The sequence below is a fragment of the Camellia sinensis genome, chromosome 2, assembly GCF_055761805.1.
Source record: "Camellia sinensis isolate YWXY chromosome 2, ASM5576180v1, whole genome shotgun sequence".
Taxonomy (NCBI): Eukaryota; Viridiplantae; Streptophyta; class Magnoliopsida; order Ericales; family Theaceae; genus Camellia; species Camellia sinensis.
In genome coordinates, this window is record NC_138962.1 from 52,526,208 (window position 1) to 52,542,365 (window position 16,158).

Consider the following 16,158-nt stretch of genomic DNA (forward strand, 5'->3'; position numbering starts at 1 on the left):
TTTTAATTGAAAATACTACAAAAGAAATATTTTTTTTTCAAAATAAATATTCATAAAATTTAAATCATAAATATTTAAATAATTTAAATAGTCTAAAAAATTTAATAAGTAAAAAATTAAAATAAATATTCAAAAAATTTAAACGTAAAAATTTAAATAATTTAAATATTCAAAAAAATTAAATAATTTAAATATTCAAAAAATTTAAATAATTTAAAATGTTAATATTTTAAATTTAAAAACAACTCTACACTCAAATCGTAACCAAACACATAAAACAAAGCTCAATTAAGAAAATATTTTTAAAACTCATAACCAAACATATAACTCGAAACCACATACTACTTTCACAAATCTACATTTAAATCGTAACCAAATACATAACAAAAAATTAAAATATTTAAAAATATTTTTATAAAATAGAGTTTGAATTTATTTTTATAAAATATTTTAAAATTTTAAAAATTAAAAAAATCGTAACATATTTAAATATTAAAATATTTAAAATCTTAACAAAATTAAAATATTAATTTGAATTGAGTTTTAAAAAGAGTTTTGAATTATGTGTTTGGTTTTGAGTTTTGAAAAGTAATGATTATGTTTTGAATTGAGTTTTGAGAAATATGTGTAAAATTATGATTTGAAAGTTCTAAACAAACAACACACTCAAATCAATTGGTGGAACTATATTTTGAAATGCTTACCAAACGGAGCCATAATTTATTTTGAGAAATTTCGGTAGCATTTGATAAATTTTTTGAAATATAATTTGAGAATATGTGTTATATTTTAAATTTGTAAGTTTTAAAATTATGATTTAAGTATAAAAAAATTATTTGATAAATGAGTTTTGAAAATAATTTTGAATTGAGTAGAAATTTTTTGATGTGACATATGATATTTGATACAAAAACTTACAACTCATAACCAAACACATAACTCAAAAATTTATAAAAGATCTCAAAAATATTGTTTTATAAAAAATATAAAAAAAAAACACAAGTACCAATTGCCAAAAAAAAATAAAAATAATAAAATATCACATTGTTCAGGTCAATCGGCTGGTCAACCGACCAGTCGGACATCTGGAGGGACAACCGGTAGGCCAAATTTTAAAATTTAAAAGCCCGCTTGGAACAAGTTTTCAAAAGGAGGGGTGAAATTAATTTTTTAAAACTTAAACCAAACATCATACTTGAATGTAGTATAATTATTGTACTTTAAAAACATTAATTTTTTAAAATTACTCTTTGATAGTACATTTTTTTTGGAGTATTAATTGTTATAATTATATTTTTTGTGTTAATGAACTTAAAAAAATGTCAAAATAATAAATTTATATTATTTTAGTCATTAATTTTTGAAAAGGGTTAGGACAATAAAAAATAAAATAAGAGATTAATATTTTGAGACGGCGAGAGTAAAAAATATAATTTGGCATGAGATTTTTTGGATATTTTAGCTACGTAAAGACAAAATAGGCTAATAAAGAAATAAGATAAAATATCAAACCTAAATCATGATCATTTTATTTTTTATCTCACAAAAATTAAAAAAAAGAACAAAAAATCTCATACTAAACAAGGCCTTTTAGCCCCAAATTCAAATAGCTAAAAAGTTAAAAAATCAACCCATATTTTAAACAAAGGCGATGTATGTCTCGCATTGTTGAACAAAAATAACATATCAAACAATTTTTGTTGTATAATATACATTAATTGGTATATTTATTAATATATTAATGGATAATGTGGTATAATTTTAAAAGTTATAAGTCATTGTAATTTGTATAATGGATGTGGTCATAATTTTGAAATGATAATATTATAATATATGCTGGTACACTAATTGATATATCAATTAGTGCGTGTAGCACCACCGATTTTTATTACATAATTTAAAAAAAAAATGTTACAAGTTTTAAGAAGAAAAAAAAAAATGAAATAATCCTCTCACAAGTATAAGAAAAAACAAAACTATCATTACCCCCAAAAATAATTTTCTTAGCATTCATTTGGCATCTCAACCTTGTGCTAAAATAGTTACAAAATTATAAAATAGACTAAAAAATTAATAAGACAAAATTTTACATTCAAATTATAATTATTTTATTTTTTCTCTCATAAAATTCAAAAATGCTAAAAAATATCTCAAGTGAGGTTTTTTAATCCAAGTTAAAATAGTCAAAAAATCAAATACAAAAAAATTAATCCACATCTCAAATGAACCCTTATACAACTTGAGTCCAGATCCCCTCCTTGAGCCCCTCCTTCATTCCCTCCTTGCAGGGGCCTTCGGGTCCACTTTGAGGCCCAGTTTTGATAATCCGAACCGTTCATATTTTTAGATTTATTCAGTATATTATACCTGTAAAAAATTAAGTTGATCGGATATTAGAAAGTATGCGTTCAGAAAATTGGCACTACAAACTATTTTTTAATAAACAGTTTTTCGAACACATACTTTATGATATTCGATCAACTTGATTTTTTACAGGTATGATATACTGAATAAATCTAAAAATATGAACGGTTCGGATTATCAAAATTGGGCTTCAAAGTGGGCCCAAAGGCCCTGCAAAGAGGGAATGAAGGACCAAAATGAAGGGGAGGATCCCAATTCATACAACTTGCCGTGCACCCAAAAAAGAAAAAGAAAAAAGCACCTTGTCTAAATTGATTGCCAAAAGCAACGAGATATATATATATATATATTAAACATATCAAATATATATATTAAATATATCAAAAATGTTTGAGAACATTAAAAATGAAGTATTAGGGTTTTTTTTGTTGGTTAAATTTTCAACTCATTAGAGTTGGCTAGTGCTCTGTTTTTTAGAATTCTGAATCAGTTCTATGTAAATACATAAATATGTTAAATTTTTAATAGATAACTTTTTCTAACATATAAATATCTTAAATTTCTAATATATGTTAACTTTTTCTAATATATATATGTCTAATAGATGATTGTTAGTAGGATTTTTTTATTTATTAATAAAATAAAAAATTTCAATTTATAATCAATAATTACGAAAGGATCAAAACACCATATATTTTTTCTATTAAATCCAAAATATTTTAGTAATGTTTTTAAAATTATAGAGTAGTAACTGATTTTGGATTTTTTTTTTAATTGAAATAAATATATTAATAGAAAAAGTAAAGTCTCCTAATGAGTATTCTAAAAATATTGATTAACAATAATTAAAAATAATTGTATATTTTTCATAACATGGACTTTTATATATAAAATATAATTTTCAAAAATTTTCCTTTTAAACTTGTTAATAAGTGAGTTAATATTAATTATAAAAAAATATACCCATTACAGCAATATAAAACTAGAATTACCTTTCACCAACCACAAATATATATGCTTCCTATTATTTTTCAAATACTAACATAAATGTAGTGAATCTTACTATCAAAGTCAATCACAATAGTAAAAAACACCGCATGGCATATATCATACCGCATACAAAAATTACTCCATTTATTGATATGCTCATCATTTTCAACTGAAATGGAGCATTTGGTGAGTATTTAGTGGTTTGGGATTTTTTTATTTTTTGACTTTTTATTAAAAAAAAATACAAAAAATGAAGAGAGTAGTATGACAATTTGTATGACTTTTTTATTTTTTGACATTGTTAGGCTCTCCCCAAACTTGCATGTGTACTGGAATTCGAAAAAAGATAATATTATAAGAATAATAATAACAAGAAGGGATAGACTCTCCCCCATAAATTCATCTATCGATACATCTCTATACCTCTCTTGTAGGCCACAATTTGGATCCGCACTGATAATTCAAATCGTCTATCTCGTAAGTTTTGTAATAAAAGTTATCCATATAAAAAATAAGTTTCATCAGAAAATTATAAATACATAAACTAAAAATATTATATTTTAGAAAATGGATGGTTTAATTTTACAATAACATTTGTCATTCATTTTATAAAATAAAATGCAAATTTTTCCTAAGTTTATAATTTTCAGATAAAGTTTATTTTTTTGTATGGACGACCTTTATTGCAAAATTTACGAGATAGATGATTCGGATTATCAGTGCAAGTCCAAATTGAGGCTTGCAAGAAGAATATGGAAATGTATGGAGAGATTAAAGTGAGTGGAGCTTATCTCTAAAGAGAAATGTACACATAGCATGTGTTATTCAAACAGTAATTGCAATCAAACCCATGTTCCCAGTTTTGAGTCTCATCCTCCTACTTGACATAGGTGGGCCCATAGGGGCTTTTGGCCCACCACTTAAAGCCCAATGCATGATTCAAACACTAAAGTCCAACATCATTGGAATCCAACGTTGCACCAAGAACCAATGACATCTAAACACTTGTCAAGAGAAGAACCAGTCACATAAGCAGACAAAGATTCTGTAGAGTTATTGCACCACACATCAGCCATTAATGAGGTTCCCTGCAGCATTTATTACGATAACCTCTTCACGTCGGAATAGAACAGCCTTACCATGAACAAGGCAAACTAGAATATAGACTTTCGGCCAACATGACAGGTCGGAGTGGATAAAGAAATGATGAACAAATGATATAAACAGGTTTTTAAAATAAAGAGAAGGTTAAGTTCTTTATCTCTATTCTATTTCTATATTCCGTTAGTCTCTCTTCTCTAACTTGCTCGTCGGAGGGTTCGCTGGGGAACTCTCGTTTCCCGTTAGACTCTTGTGCAGGTTTCTTAGTGGACCCAGCAATCGGAGAACGATGTGGGAGGCATGGATCAGCCTGTCCCGTTTCTCAGGGACAAGTAGTATCATCACTACTAATATAATTTTTACATATATATCAACTATAGTGGCATTCAGAAAAATCAAAAATATGATGCATCAAACACCATTAGAGCCTCTTTTTTTTTTTAACAAAAATGAGGTACAAATGTAACTCAAAATGTTTGCATTTGTAATTGTGAATATCTTATTTCATATTTGTGTATTGTGTACAGAAAAGGAATGTTTTACTAATTTTAAATTTTTTTTTTCACAAAATATGACATTATGACATAAATATAAATTGTTCATATATAATTTATAAATATTTATCTCACACTTATACATGGTGTGTTTTCTGATTGCAGGTGGGGAAGGCCCAGGTGCAAATAACAAAAAGGTGTGTTTGTTTTATTTTGAAGAGAGTAAATTTTTAAAATAAAATTTGGAGAGAGAATTTAGAAATTTTTTTAGTTTGTTTAGTTGTATATTTTGAAAGTAGTTTGAGAGTTTGAGATGATTTGATATTTTATTTTAATTAAGTAGATGTAGGTGAGAGTAAAAATGATTGAGAAAGAAATAAAAGAAAAAAAAAATAATTAATTGATGTATAAGAGAAAAAAAATAATTTTTAAATTAAAAAAAAAATCAAAAACCAAACAAAATTTTGATTTTTTTTTAAAAAAACTTTTTTAAATACAAACCAAATAAGTCCTATCATCCCTAAAAACAATTAATTAATAATTCTATAATCCGTACCAATCACGGTTGTATCTTGTTTTCCTTTTTTTTCTCTGCAACTTCCATTAGTCAGAGGAGCTAGAAATTTCTAAACAGGACAGGTCAGACAGGAACAGCCACGTTCGGTTACACTGTTGTTATTGTTTGCTTCGCTTTACTTTACTCTGTCTACCCCCTATAACCCTAGTAACCCTACCCAGCTTTTGCTCTTGTATCTTATGGCCCCGTTTGTTTTGGGAGATAGAATTGAGGGGATTGATACTGAGGGGATTAATAGTGAGGGGATTATTAGTGAGGGGATTGATAGTGAGAGGATTAATAGTGAAGGGATTGATAGTGAGGAATTGTTAAATTATTTTTATATAAAATAATAAAACAAATAAAAAAATATAAAAAATTAAACATTATATTTAAAAAAAAATTCTCAATATATAAAAAATAAAAAAATTTCTAATCCCCTCACTATTTTCTAATACCATCTCTACATCTTCCTTACCAATCCCTCTTCCAAGGGTATTAACAATACTAAGGGACTAATAGTCCCAAGGCTTTCTTTGCAAACAAACAGGGGCTTTAGTAATACCTTGGTATTATTAGTCCCAATACCCTCTCTATAGCCCAAAATAAACGGGGCCTATATCTATATTTCAAAATTTATACATACCCATCTCAATTACAAGCCTATAAAAAAGTCAGTTCTCTAATTTTTTTGATTTTTTTAGGTGATATTATTTTTTTATTTAAAAAAAATAAAAAAATTACAAAAAAAAAAGTTAAAAACACCAAATTTTTATTACAACAATAATAGAGACCACTAATTTTAGAGTTCTAAAAAACCACTAATGACATAACACTCAATAAAAAAAGAAAAAAAATACAACACCAAGGCCAAAACATCAAATCATTCCTAATGAGACCCACTGTCACATCATTAATGATAACACTAATTAGTGTTCTCCCTCATTTTCCTTTTTATTAACTTTTTAAAACACCACCATATCCATTACATCATTTTTATATAATATATAAATATTATTTTGTATTGTCACCCCTTTTTTCTTCTTTTCTCCACGCTGCTTCGTTGAACTAGATTTAAGTCTTCGCTTCAAGTCCGGATGTGAGAGAGGGAGAGGAGGAGGAGAGGAGGAGTTGATTTGTGTCTCTGAACACATCCTTTTCTGATCTCTTATGTTGAAAAAGTTGAAAGATCTCTGAATATACACTTACCCATTTACAATCCCATATATACATTTACTTATTTTTCCAGTTTCTCTTTAGCTTGAGGTACAGATCTCCAATCTCTTCACTTTCTCTACCTTCAAATCTTGTGTGCATGTATATTTGGATTTATTTGTGTATATTACATGTTTGTTTATATGCCAAATTCAAGTTGAAGTTCTCCCTTTCTTGTTCTCTGTTAGATTTCTATTTTTTGGCCCTTTTTTCCTGGGTTTTGGAGTGAGAAATTTTGGGCAAGTTGTTTTTGTTTTTTTCCCTGATTTCTGAGCTGGGTTTTATTTATTTTTATTTTTTTGGGTAAAAATTTTATTTAAAAAAAAATTCGTTTTGTGGTTCTTGCAGATCTCTATAGAAGAAGCTCAGGAGCTTTGATCAGCTGTGTCTTATTCATCACTCTATTTTTTCCGGGCAGGTTAGTTTTTTTTATTGATGCATAAGATAGGTTTGCTTGCATACATATATTCCAATACATATTGTTTGCTAAAATATACTAATAGAGTCAATTCATTTTCAGACTAGCTGCACAATACATTGACTGATTAAAAAGAAGTGCCAAAGAAAAAAATTATTTCTGAAGGGAACATAGTACTAAAGTAAATGAACAATATAAGGAGCAGACCCACATTTTGAAGTTTCAATGGCTGTGCTCATGTTCTGGATTTAGGTTAGCATCCGGGCCTGCTTTATGCATTTTGGAATGGTGGACCATCTCGGACGTGATTTTCGATGATAATTGACTTAATTCTCTTGCCTTACAACTGTAGCAAATTTTTAATACATATTTTCAAAATCTAGATGTGGGTTTGTTTTTCCCATGCTTGCAAGATTTTCAATCATTTGCTTGGATTTTAGGTGGGAAATGTTGTGTCGTGCTTGTATCTGATCTTTTTGCTTTAGGTGAGCCACCAGTGTAAAGTCAAAAAAGTTTATAAAGTATTCTTGAAGATACCCCTAATTAGTGTTGATTTTGAGTAGTTTTGAGGGTTATTTGTTAGTCCTGTGTCTTTTGCTTAGGATTCTTCTCTAGTGTGGTTTGCACCAATGTCGATATAGTGATAAATCCAAATTATGTCCAAATGGATTTAATTTTAGTTAAATGGTTTCTGAAGATTTTATACTATGAATCTTATTGTAGGAACTAAGTTTGATATGGATTGAAGTCAGGTTTAAGAACATAATAAAGTTTTGTTTAACAAAAGTTAGTAATTTAGGTCACTTTAAAGGTCCATGTGAAGCTGTCCTTTTCTACTCATCTCTTTTCTTATCTCTTCTTTACTTTTCTTTTCTTGGAGTGCCTTTTTCTCTTTTCTTCCTTTTCTTTTATTCTTGCCTATTTATTTTTGTGGAGAGAGAAATCTGATTTGCCTTTGTTCTTTTGCTCTTTTGCAGCCATATTCACATGATAAGTAGAATCTAATTTATTGGAAGAAAGAGAGGCAAATTGTTCTTGTATTTCGCGTTGCCACATATTAGTTAAGGGTCAAATGTCGTTTCGCAGCATAGTTCGTGATGTAAGAGATGGTTTCGGGAGCTTATCACGCAGGAGTTTTGATGTAAGGCTGTCTGGTCATCACAGAGGAAAGTCGCATGGTTCGTTTCACGAGTTGAATGACCAGCCTCTGGTAATTCAGAGCAGTTGCTGGGCCAACCTCCCTCAAGAGCTACTTTGTGATGTAATTAAAAGATTGGAGGAGAGCGAGAGTACGTGGCCTGCTCGAAAACATGTTGTCGCTTGTGCTGCTGTTTGCAGATCATGGAGGAGTATGTGCAAAGAAATTGTTAGAAGTCCCGAATTTTGTGGGAGGCTTACTTTTCCAGTTTCCCTGAAGCAGGTAGGGTGTTTATGGTTTTCTTTTATGCTCACGAGTTAATGTGACACCTTGTGTTCTATTTCAATGTCATTTCATTACACATAAATCTCGATGTTGTATGTTCTATCTGTTATGCAATGTTTGTGAGAACAATTACTTGACTTTATCCTCATTTCCTTTCCAGCCGGGATTTCGTGATGGAGCTATACAGTGCTTCATCAAAAGGGATAAATCTAATTTGACATACCATCTTTTCCTATGTCTTAGCCCTGGTAAGAGTTTTGCTCAAGCCCTTTGATAGGCTCAAGTTTGTTGAAATTGGGTGGCTCTGTTAATTTTCTTTATATGTTTGCTTTGTTAAGTCAGTCTCATATGGTGGTGTTTGGGAAGTTTATGGATTGGGTTTTTTTTTATTATTTTTTACACTAAAAGACAAACTTTTTGTAAAATAAAAAAAAAACAAATCCAAACAAAATATCACATCTAATCCCATAATCATTTCACTTTTTCTCTCACAAATATCACATCCAACCACAAAAAAACCCAGCTATCTTCCCAAATACTCAAATTTTTTTATCCAATAATATCCTACAACTAAAAAAACCTACATAAAAACCCACTTCCCAAACACCCACAGTATGATAGTGGTTTGTGCATTTTTGTATAAAAAAAAAAAGAAAAAGAAAGTTCATTCGCATATTTAGCAGTGGTCTGTTTATGTGCTAGGTCAATTATTGAGTAAACAGTCACTCATGGAGATGCATGGAGTTATACTGTTTGATTTTGTTTGTGGCAATTATGGCTTTAACAATTGATGTCATGAAGTGTAAGAGGCACCTGGAGAAATAACATTGGTTATACTTTGGCTATGATGTATGCACCAAGTCATGTAATGATCTTATATCTAAAATATTATTCTTAACTAATTTTTTAGGAAAAAAAGAAAAATCAAATGATGGTGATGTTAATTAATACATGCTTGAAATAGGGCTAGAGGGAGTACAAATAAGGGTTGGGCTTCTCTCTTATTCACATCTCAACATGCGAGAACTTGAGGGCTGTGTTACACGGACTTAGGTATGGGTATCGGGTGCAGGTGCGTATCTAGGGGTCGGACACTTCAAAATTAAAAATTAAGGATACATAGATATGTATCCAAATTTAGATATGGGTACGGGGATACGTTAAATAGTTTTTTAAAACAAAATATATTTATTATATGAAGATGAGTTATATTATATAAATAACAAATAAAAATAATAGTTTTGTGTTCCAATTAATTTTTTTATTTTATTTTGCATACATGTATTTATTTATTTTATTAATGTATATATACTATGAAGCACGGACACCTCTCCGAGGGCTGCGTACCAGTGTCAGACACGTGTCGGACACGGACACGCGTCGGACACGCAGTGGACATGGGTCCGACACGCATGAGAGAGTGTCCCAATTTTTTTTTAATTTTTTTACATCCGGACATGTTTTGGACACGTTATAGACACGTTTGGGACACGCGCGGGGGCAATTTCACAGTTTAATAAAAAATTTTGGGGTCAATTTGAAAATAACCAAAAGCAGATCAAATTTGCCCTAATCTGTTTAGCCCTAATCTCTTGGAATCGACTATGGAATAGAAGATAAACAGCTGAGAAAGAGAGAAAGAAAGAAGACCTGACTTCGTCGTACGTCGTCTCTCGTCGATCGTTGCTCCACGTCGGTCGTCTGTCGTCGGCCGTCTGTCGTCAGTCGGCGATCTTCGATCTTCAGTCGATTTGCAGGTACGACTCTTCGATCTTCTTCGATCGCTCCCTCTCTCTTCGATAGCCCTCTCTCTCTCTGTCTCAGCCTCTTCTTTCTTTTATTTCTCTCTCTTCGATAGCTCTCTCCCCCTCTGTCTCAGCCTCTTCTCTTCTTTCTTCGTTTATTTCATTTTTTTTTTCCTTTTCCTTTTATTTTGATTTTGATTTTGATTTTGATTTTGATTTTTTTTTCTTTTTTTTTCTTTTATTAATTTAATTTTTTCTTTTCTTTTTCTTTAATTCTGATTCTGATTTTGTTTTTTTTTTTCTTTTTTTTTTTTATATTCTGATTTTATTTTTTCTTTTCTATTATTTGAGGATATAATTTTAATAATGTATGTTTATTAATTTTATTATAGGGACCAATAATAATTTTAATAATGTATGTTTATTAATAATGTATGTTTATTAATTTTAATAATTTTATTAATTTTATTAATTTTGATGGAATGCTATTTTATATTAATTGTGAACGATATATATGATGTTAAATCAATTAAATGTTTATTTTTTATAATTTTAATAGTGTTATTTTGTATATTTTATTACCTTTATTTGATTTTTTTTAATAATTTTATGACATATAATAAATAAAATTAATTATATATATTGAACGTGTCCCCGGCGTGTCGTGTCCCCTATTTTTTGAAAATTTGCGTTTTTGCGTGTCCGTGTCGTGTCCGTGTCGTGTCGCGTGTCCGTGTCCGTGCTTCTTAGTATATATATAAGTATATATTATCTTATAAATATATTATATGTTATATAATAATTATTATATAATATATAATAATAGTTATTATTATAGTTATTATAATAATAGTTATTAACTATTATTATTATTATATATAGATAGATACGAATAAGTATATGAATCAAGAGACAGAGACGAGAGAGGGAGAGAAAAGAAAAGCAAAGCAATCGATCGCGGCGATCGCGAGGGAGAGAGAGAAGGCGAGAGAGAGAGAGAGAGGCTTTTCGAAGTCGTCTAGGGTGTTCGACTGTTTGATCCACTGATGGAGCTTCGATCTTCGACTGGATCGACCGGATGGAGCTTCGACTGGAGGTCTTTGATCTTCGACTGGATGGAGCTTCAACTGGATCGACTGGATGGAGTTTCGACCAAGTTCTCTCTTGCTCTCTCCTCTTTCATTTCTTTTGTTGTCTGTAAAGAGCCGTGTCCGAGAGAGAATAGGCGAATCCGACACAGATCCCACACTCGCACTCGTGTCGTGTCGACATGGGTACTTCGCCCCAAAGTGCCAAGTCCATGTAACACAGCTTGAGGGGCACATGGGGCTCACTACGGGTCCCGTTTCGATAATTTGAACTGTTCATTTTGTAGGGCCCTCTATGTGTATCATCCATGAAAAAAAATTGGTTTAATTCAATAATCGTAATATTTTCATTTTTTCGCATTTGTCTTCGAAAAAAATGGACAACAAATATATTTTTGAAAATAGACCATTCATTTTTTCATTGACAAATACTGGTCTTGTAGCTGCATCAAACATGAGTCTTTCTTGATGTGGATTAGACGGCTGTGTTTTTATTGTTTAGCAAGCACCTTCAACCTTTCTATGATAAAGGAATATATATTTAGTGTTCTAGAATGCCTGAGAAAAGCTTCAATTTGGTGCAATATGTGATCCAAGCTTTTACTTAGCTATGACATGGAAGGCATTTTCAGGCTTCCATGTGTCCATTGCTAAAAATTACATTTCCTTTCGGATGTTGCTGAATTCTGTATATTATTCAATGATAATTCTCTTCTTCACTCGTGATGAATTGAATGCCCAGGTGTTTCAGTTAGTTCTTCTAAATATTTCTCATGTTCACAAAGTTTCTGTCACTGCCAACTTTGCCCTGTCTGTCGAAATCTAATTGGTTAAAGGATCAAATATGACTGCATTTGTAGTTTAGCTATTGAGTTTGCAAACTGAACTTATGGGTGAAAGTTGTTTGTCAGTTAGGCGGTTTTGTATTCTGAGCTTGTGGTTTGTGCTTAGCATCTTCTTTTCTTTTTTCATCCAGATATTCTATCCCTAATAGTACTTTTTTTTTTTCACGTTTGTTTTCATCAATCTATTCATGTGCGGCTATTGGATAAGTAAATCAGCTGCCGCCTTAGTTTTTGATGAGCAATCAGCTTTAAATACTATGAATCAAGAATGATTCATTGTTTGGAATTTCATATGTTACTACTGAAAGTACTGCTGGTTTTCGTGTTCTGATTCCAATTTTTGCAGCTTTGCTAGTTGAAAATGGGAAATTCCTTCTTTCTGCAAAGAGAACTCGACGAACTACTTGCACAGAGTATGTTATTTCAATGGATGCTGATAACATTTCGAGATCCAGCAGCACTTATATTGGAAAGTTGAGGTAACAACAAAATGGATTCTATTTATTTTAAGCTTTAGTGCTATGAAGCACCGACACTTTGAAACGAGTGTTGTATCTGTGTCGGACACACGGACACTTCGGGGACACGTATGGAACACACCAAATGGCTTGCCCCCCTTATTTAACTAATTTATTTTCAAGGGACACTTCAGGAACACACTAGAGACATGTCAAGTTGTTTTTTTTTCCTATTTTATTTAGTACTTTTGATGAATGTTGAATGTTTATTATTTTTTTTCTTAGATTTAAATACTTAATAGATCATGGATAAAAAATATATATATATATAAACTGTAAGTGTTAATTTAAAAGTACTTTTTTAAAAAAATAGAGTTAAAGTTAGTTTTTGTTAATATTGATTGTTTGTAAATGCAATATTAATCTAGATAGCAAATAAAAATATATTTTATTATTGTGTCTCTGTCGTGTCCGTATGCTCATTTTTTTAAAATCACCATGTCTGCATCTGTGTTTGTGTTTGCATCTGGCCATATCCGTGTATGTGCTTGTTAGCTTTAGTGTCATGGTTTCATTATTGATTTGAACTTTATTTACTTGTTTCAGGTCAAATTTTCTCGGCACAAAATTCATAATGTATGACACACAGCCTCCATATACCGGTGCCAATGTACCCCAGCCAGGACGAACCAGCCGTAGATTCTATTCCAAAAAAGTATCCCCTAAAGTCCCAACCGGTAGCTACAACATAGCCCAGATCACATATGAGCTGAATGTGTTAGGGACGCGGGGCCCGCGAAGGATGCACTGCATCATGCACTCGATCCCTGCTTCATCACTCGACGCTGGCGGCATCGTGCCCGGCCAACCAGAGCTTGTTCCCCGCTCCCTTGAGGACTCATTTCGGAGCATTTCGTTCTCGACAGAGTTCAGCAGCTCGAGATTTTCTGAAATTGGCACCAGCAGTTTGTGTAATGAGGACGAAGATGGGAAAGCAAAGCCCTTGATTCTTAAGAACAAGGCCCCGAGATGGCACGAACAGTTGCAATGTTGGTGTTTGAATTTCCGAGGGCGTGTTACTGTTGCATCAGTCAAGAACTTTCAGTTAATTGCTGCCATGCAGCCACCGGCAGCCTCGGGTGCACCAACAGGCTCTCAGCCAGCCCAATCTGAGCACGACAAGATCATTTTGCAGTTTGGTAAGGTTGGCAAAGACATGTTTACGATGGATTATCGGTATCCGCTATCGGCATTTCAGGCTTTTGCAATCTGCTTGAGCAGCTTTGATACCAAGCTGGCTTGTGAATAGAAGAAAAACAGAAAATAAACTGTAGGTTGGGAAGAAAAGGCACATAAAAACCAGTGGTTGTGCCTTTTAATTTTTTTTTTTTTTAATGTTCTTGTCATTTTCATGTCATTTAGGAATAGGAGATTGTTGTTATATGAACATATTGGGACTGTTTGTTACCGGTGATAATAGTTTATTTTGATTTGGGAATTTGTGTTGAACTGTTTGCTACAATTTTTGTTTATAGTTTATTAGATAAAAATAATTTAAATAAATTAAAAAAAAGTTGATTATTTGAAAATCGTGATAGTAACCGAGGCTAATTGCGTGGAGTTTTCCCTCTGAGCGTACCACCTTGCTAATCTCCTAATTATTAAACTCTGAAAATAAATATTAATCACTGTGTTTGGTTTGAGTTTTTTGGATTAAGTTTTTTGAAAATTGAGTTTTTTATGGTGAATTGGCTTGTATTTTGAGGTAAATTTTTTTTAAAAAAAATTTAAGGAGAGAATTTAGAAATTATTTTGATTTATTTAATTGTATATTTTAAAAATAGTTTTAAAATTTGAGATAATTTGATATTTTGTTATAATTGAGTAGATGTGTGCAATAGAAAAAGTGATTAAGAAGGAGAGAGAAGAGAGAAAAAGTGATTGATTGATGTATAAGAGAGTGATTTTAAAATAAAAATCAAAAAAATTGAACCAAACAAAATTTTAATTTTTTTTTCAAAAATTATATTTTAAAATACAAACTAAACAATCCCTCAAATTTTGTCTGTCCATAACTTAATATTGGGTTAGATTTTTTTTTTTTACTACTTAAAGAGTTATTTTGAGAAGTTAATTAAAAATTAATTTTTTAAATTTTTTATAAAAAAAATATATAAAAAAATAAAATATAATATGACGCAAAATAAGTTAAAAGTCAAATTTTTTTTTTTTTGACTTGACTTAATTTTGTTCTCAAATTGATCCTAAGGTCTCATTTGGAAACAGGTTTTTTTGGTAACTTTTTGATTTTTTGGCTAAAATATGATGTAAAAAAAATTAGTATATTTGTGATGACTTTTTACTTTTTATGAAAAAATGTGCAAAAAGTAGAAAAAAATAGAAGCTTTGACTTTTTTATATAAGTTGTTGATTTTTTGATTTTTTTAGTGACTTTTTAGCTAAAAAAATCACTTGTCAAATGAGGCCTAAGCCTAATATTAGACGTGTCAGTAGATAGATAAATTAAGGGCAAATTACATATACCCCTCGAGGTTTAATAAAATTACAGATACCCCTATAGTTTGAGAAATTACAGATATCCCTTGAAAGTTATATTTGCATAACAAATTAAGGGGTACATTGTTATGAAAATATAAACCTCAGAAAGATATCTGTAATTTCTGAAACCTCAAAAATATCTATAATTTAACTAAACCTCAAAGAAAATATATGTAATTTGCCCTAAAATTAAACAATTAATCAGATGTGACCAGTATTCCTTAAGGGATTTGAAGTGGAGACAAGCTCGGCTAGAATAACCCTCATCCACTTTAGTTATAGTCCGAGTAATGCTAAAAATTTCATTAAAACTTTAACTAAATATTTTATATATGTGGGAGATTCATATAAATCACATATTTATATAAAATTTTTGATAAAATTTTTGACAAAATTTTTAAAATTTCTAATACTTTTGCTATAGCCCACAGGTTGTCTAATTGTGGGTTTTTGGTGAGGAAAATTCAATGCTCATAATCAATTTGGTTTGGGAATTGGGAACCTAGAGATAGGGCTGGCCATGGATTTGATCAAGGATCCACTGTTAGGGAGGGCTATACCATAGGGCCCATCCAATGACGCTATCCACCCAAAAACATAGCCACATGGTTAAAGTTTGAGAATAAATTATTTTAATATTTTTTTTAATTTTTTATAAAAAAAATATGTATAAAAATAAAAATAATGATGTAATAATTTATAAAGTTCAACTATAGACATATTATTTTTTGACGCAAAAAAAAAGACGTACTATTTTTTACTATACTTTTTATCACTTATTCACGATGGAAGTGAAAGTGTAATTACAAGAATCTTATGTATGAATTATATTCTTATCGTGAGTAAATAATAAAAACATATCTATGATCTTTCTCATATATAGTTTTCGTTTGGGAAGTTAG

At 30.4% G+C, this 16,158-nt stretch overlaps 1 protein-coding gene across 1 annotated transcript; it reads left to right on the plus strand.

Moving 5' to 3' along the window:
- Positions 1-6,489: 6,489 nt before the first annotated feature.
- Positions 6,490-14,206, plus strand: LOC114266308 (tubby-like F-box protein 8). Its single transcript, XM_028207196.2, has 6 exons — positions 6,490-6,771; positions 7,069-7,138; positions 8,116-8,558; positions 8,722-8,809; positions 12,586-12,718; positions 13,304-14,206. Exons 3-6 carry the CDS (start codon positions 8,211-8,213, stop codon positions 14,004-14,006), a joined length of 1,272 nt encoding a protein of 423 aa, XP_028062997.2. The 5' UTR covers positions 6,490-6,771; positions 7,069-7,138; positions 8,116-8,210; the 3' UTR covers positions 14,007-14,206.
- Positions 14,207-16,158: the final 1,952 nt, after the last annotated feature.

Coding starts and splice junctions, on each gene's coding strand:
- LOC114266308 (XM_028207196.2), top strand. CDS start 8,211: ATGTCGTTTCGCAGCATAGTTCGTGATGTAAGAGATGGTTTCGGGAGC. Junction 8,559..8,721: donor TTCCAGTTTCCCTGAAGCAG/GTAGGGTGTTTA, acceptor TTTCCTTTCCAG/CCGGGATTTCGTGATGGAGC. Junction 12,719..13,303: donor ACTTATATTGGAAAGTTGAG/GTAACAACAAAA, acceptor TACTTGTTTCAG/GTCAAATTTTCTCGGCACAA.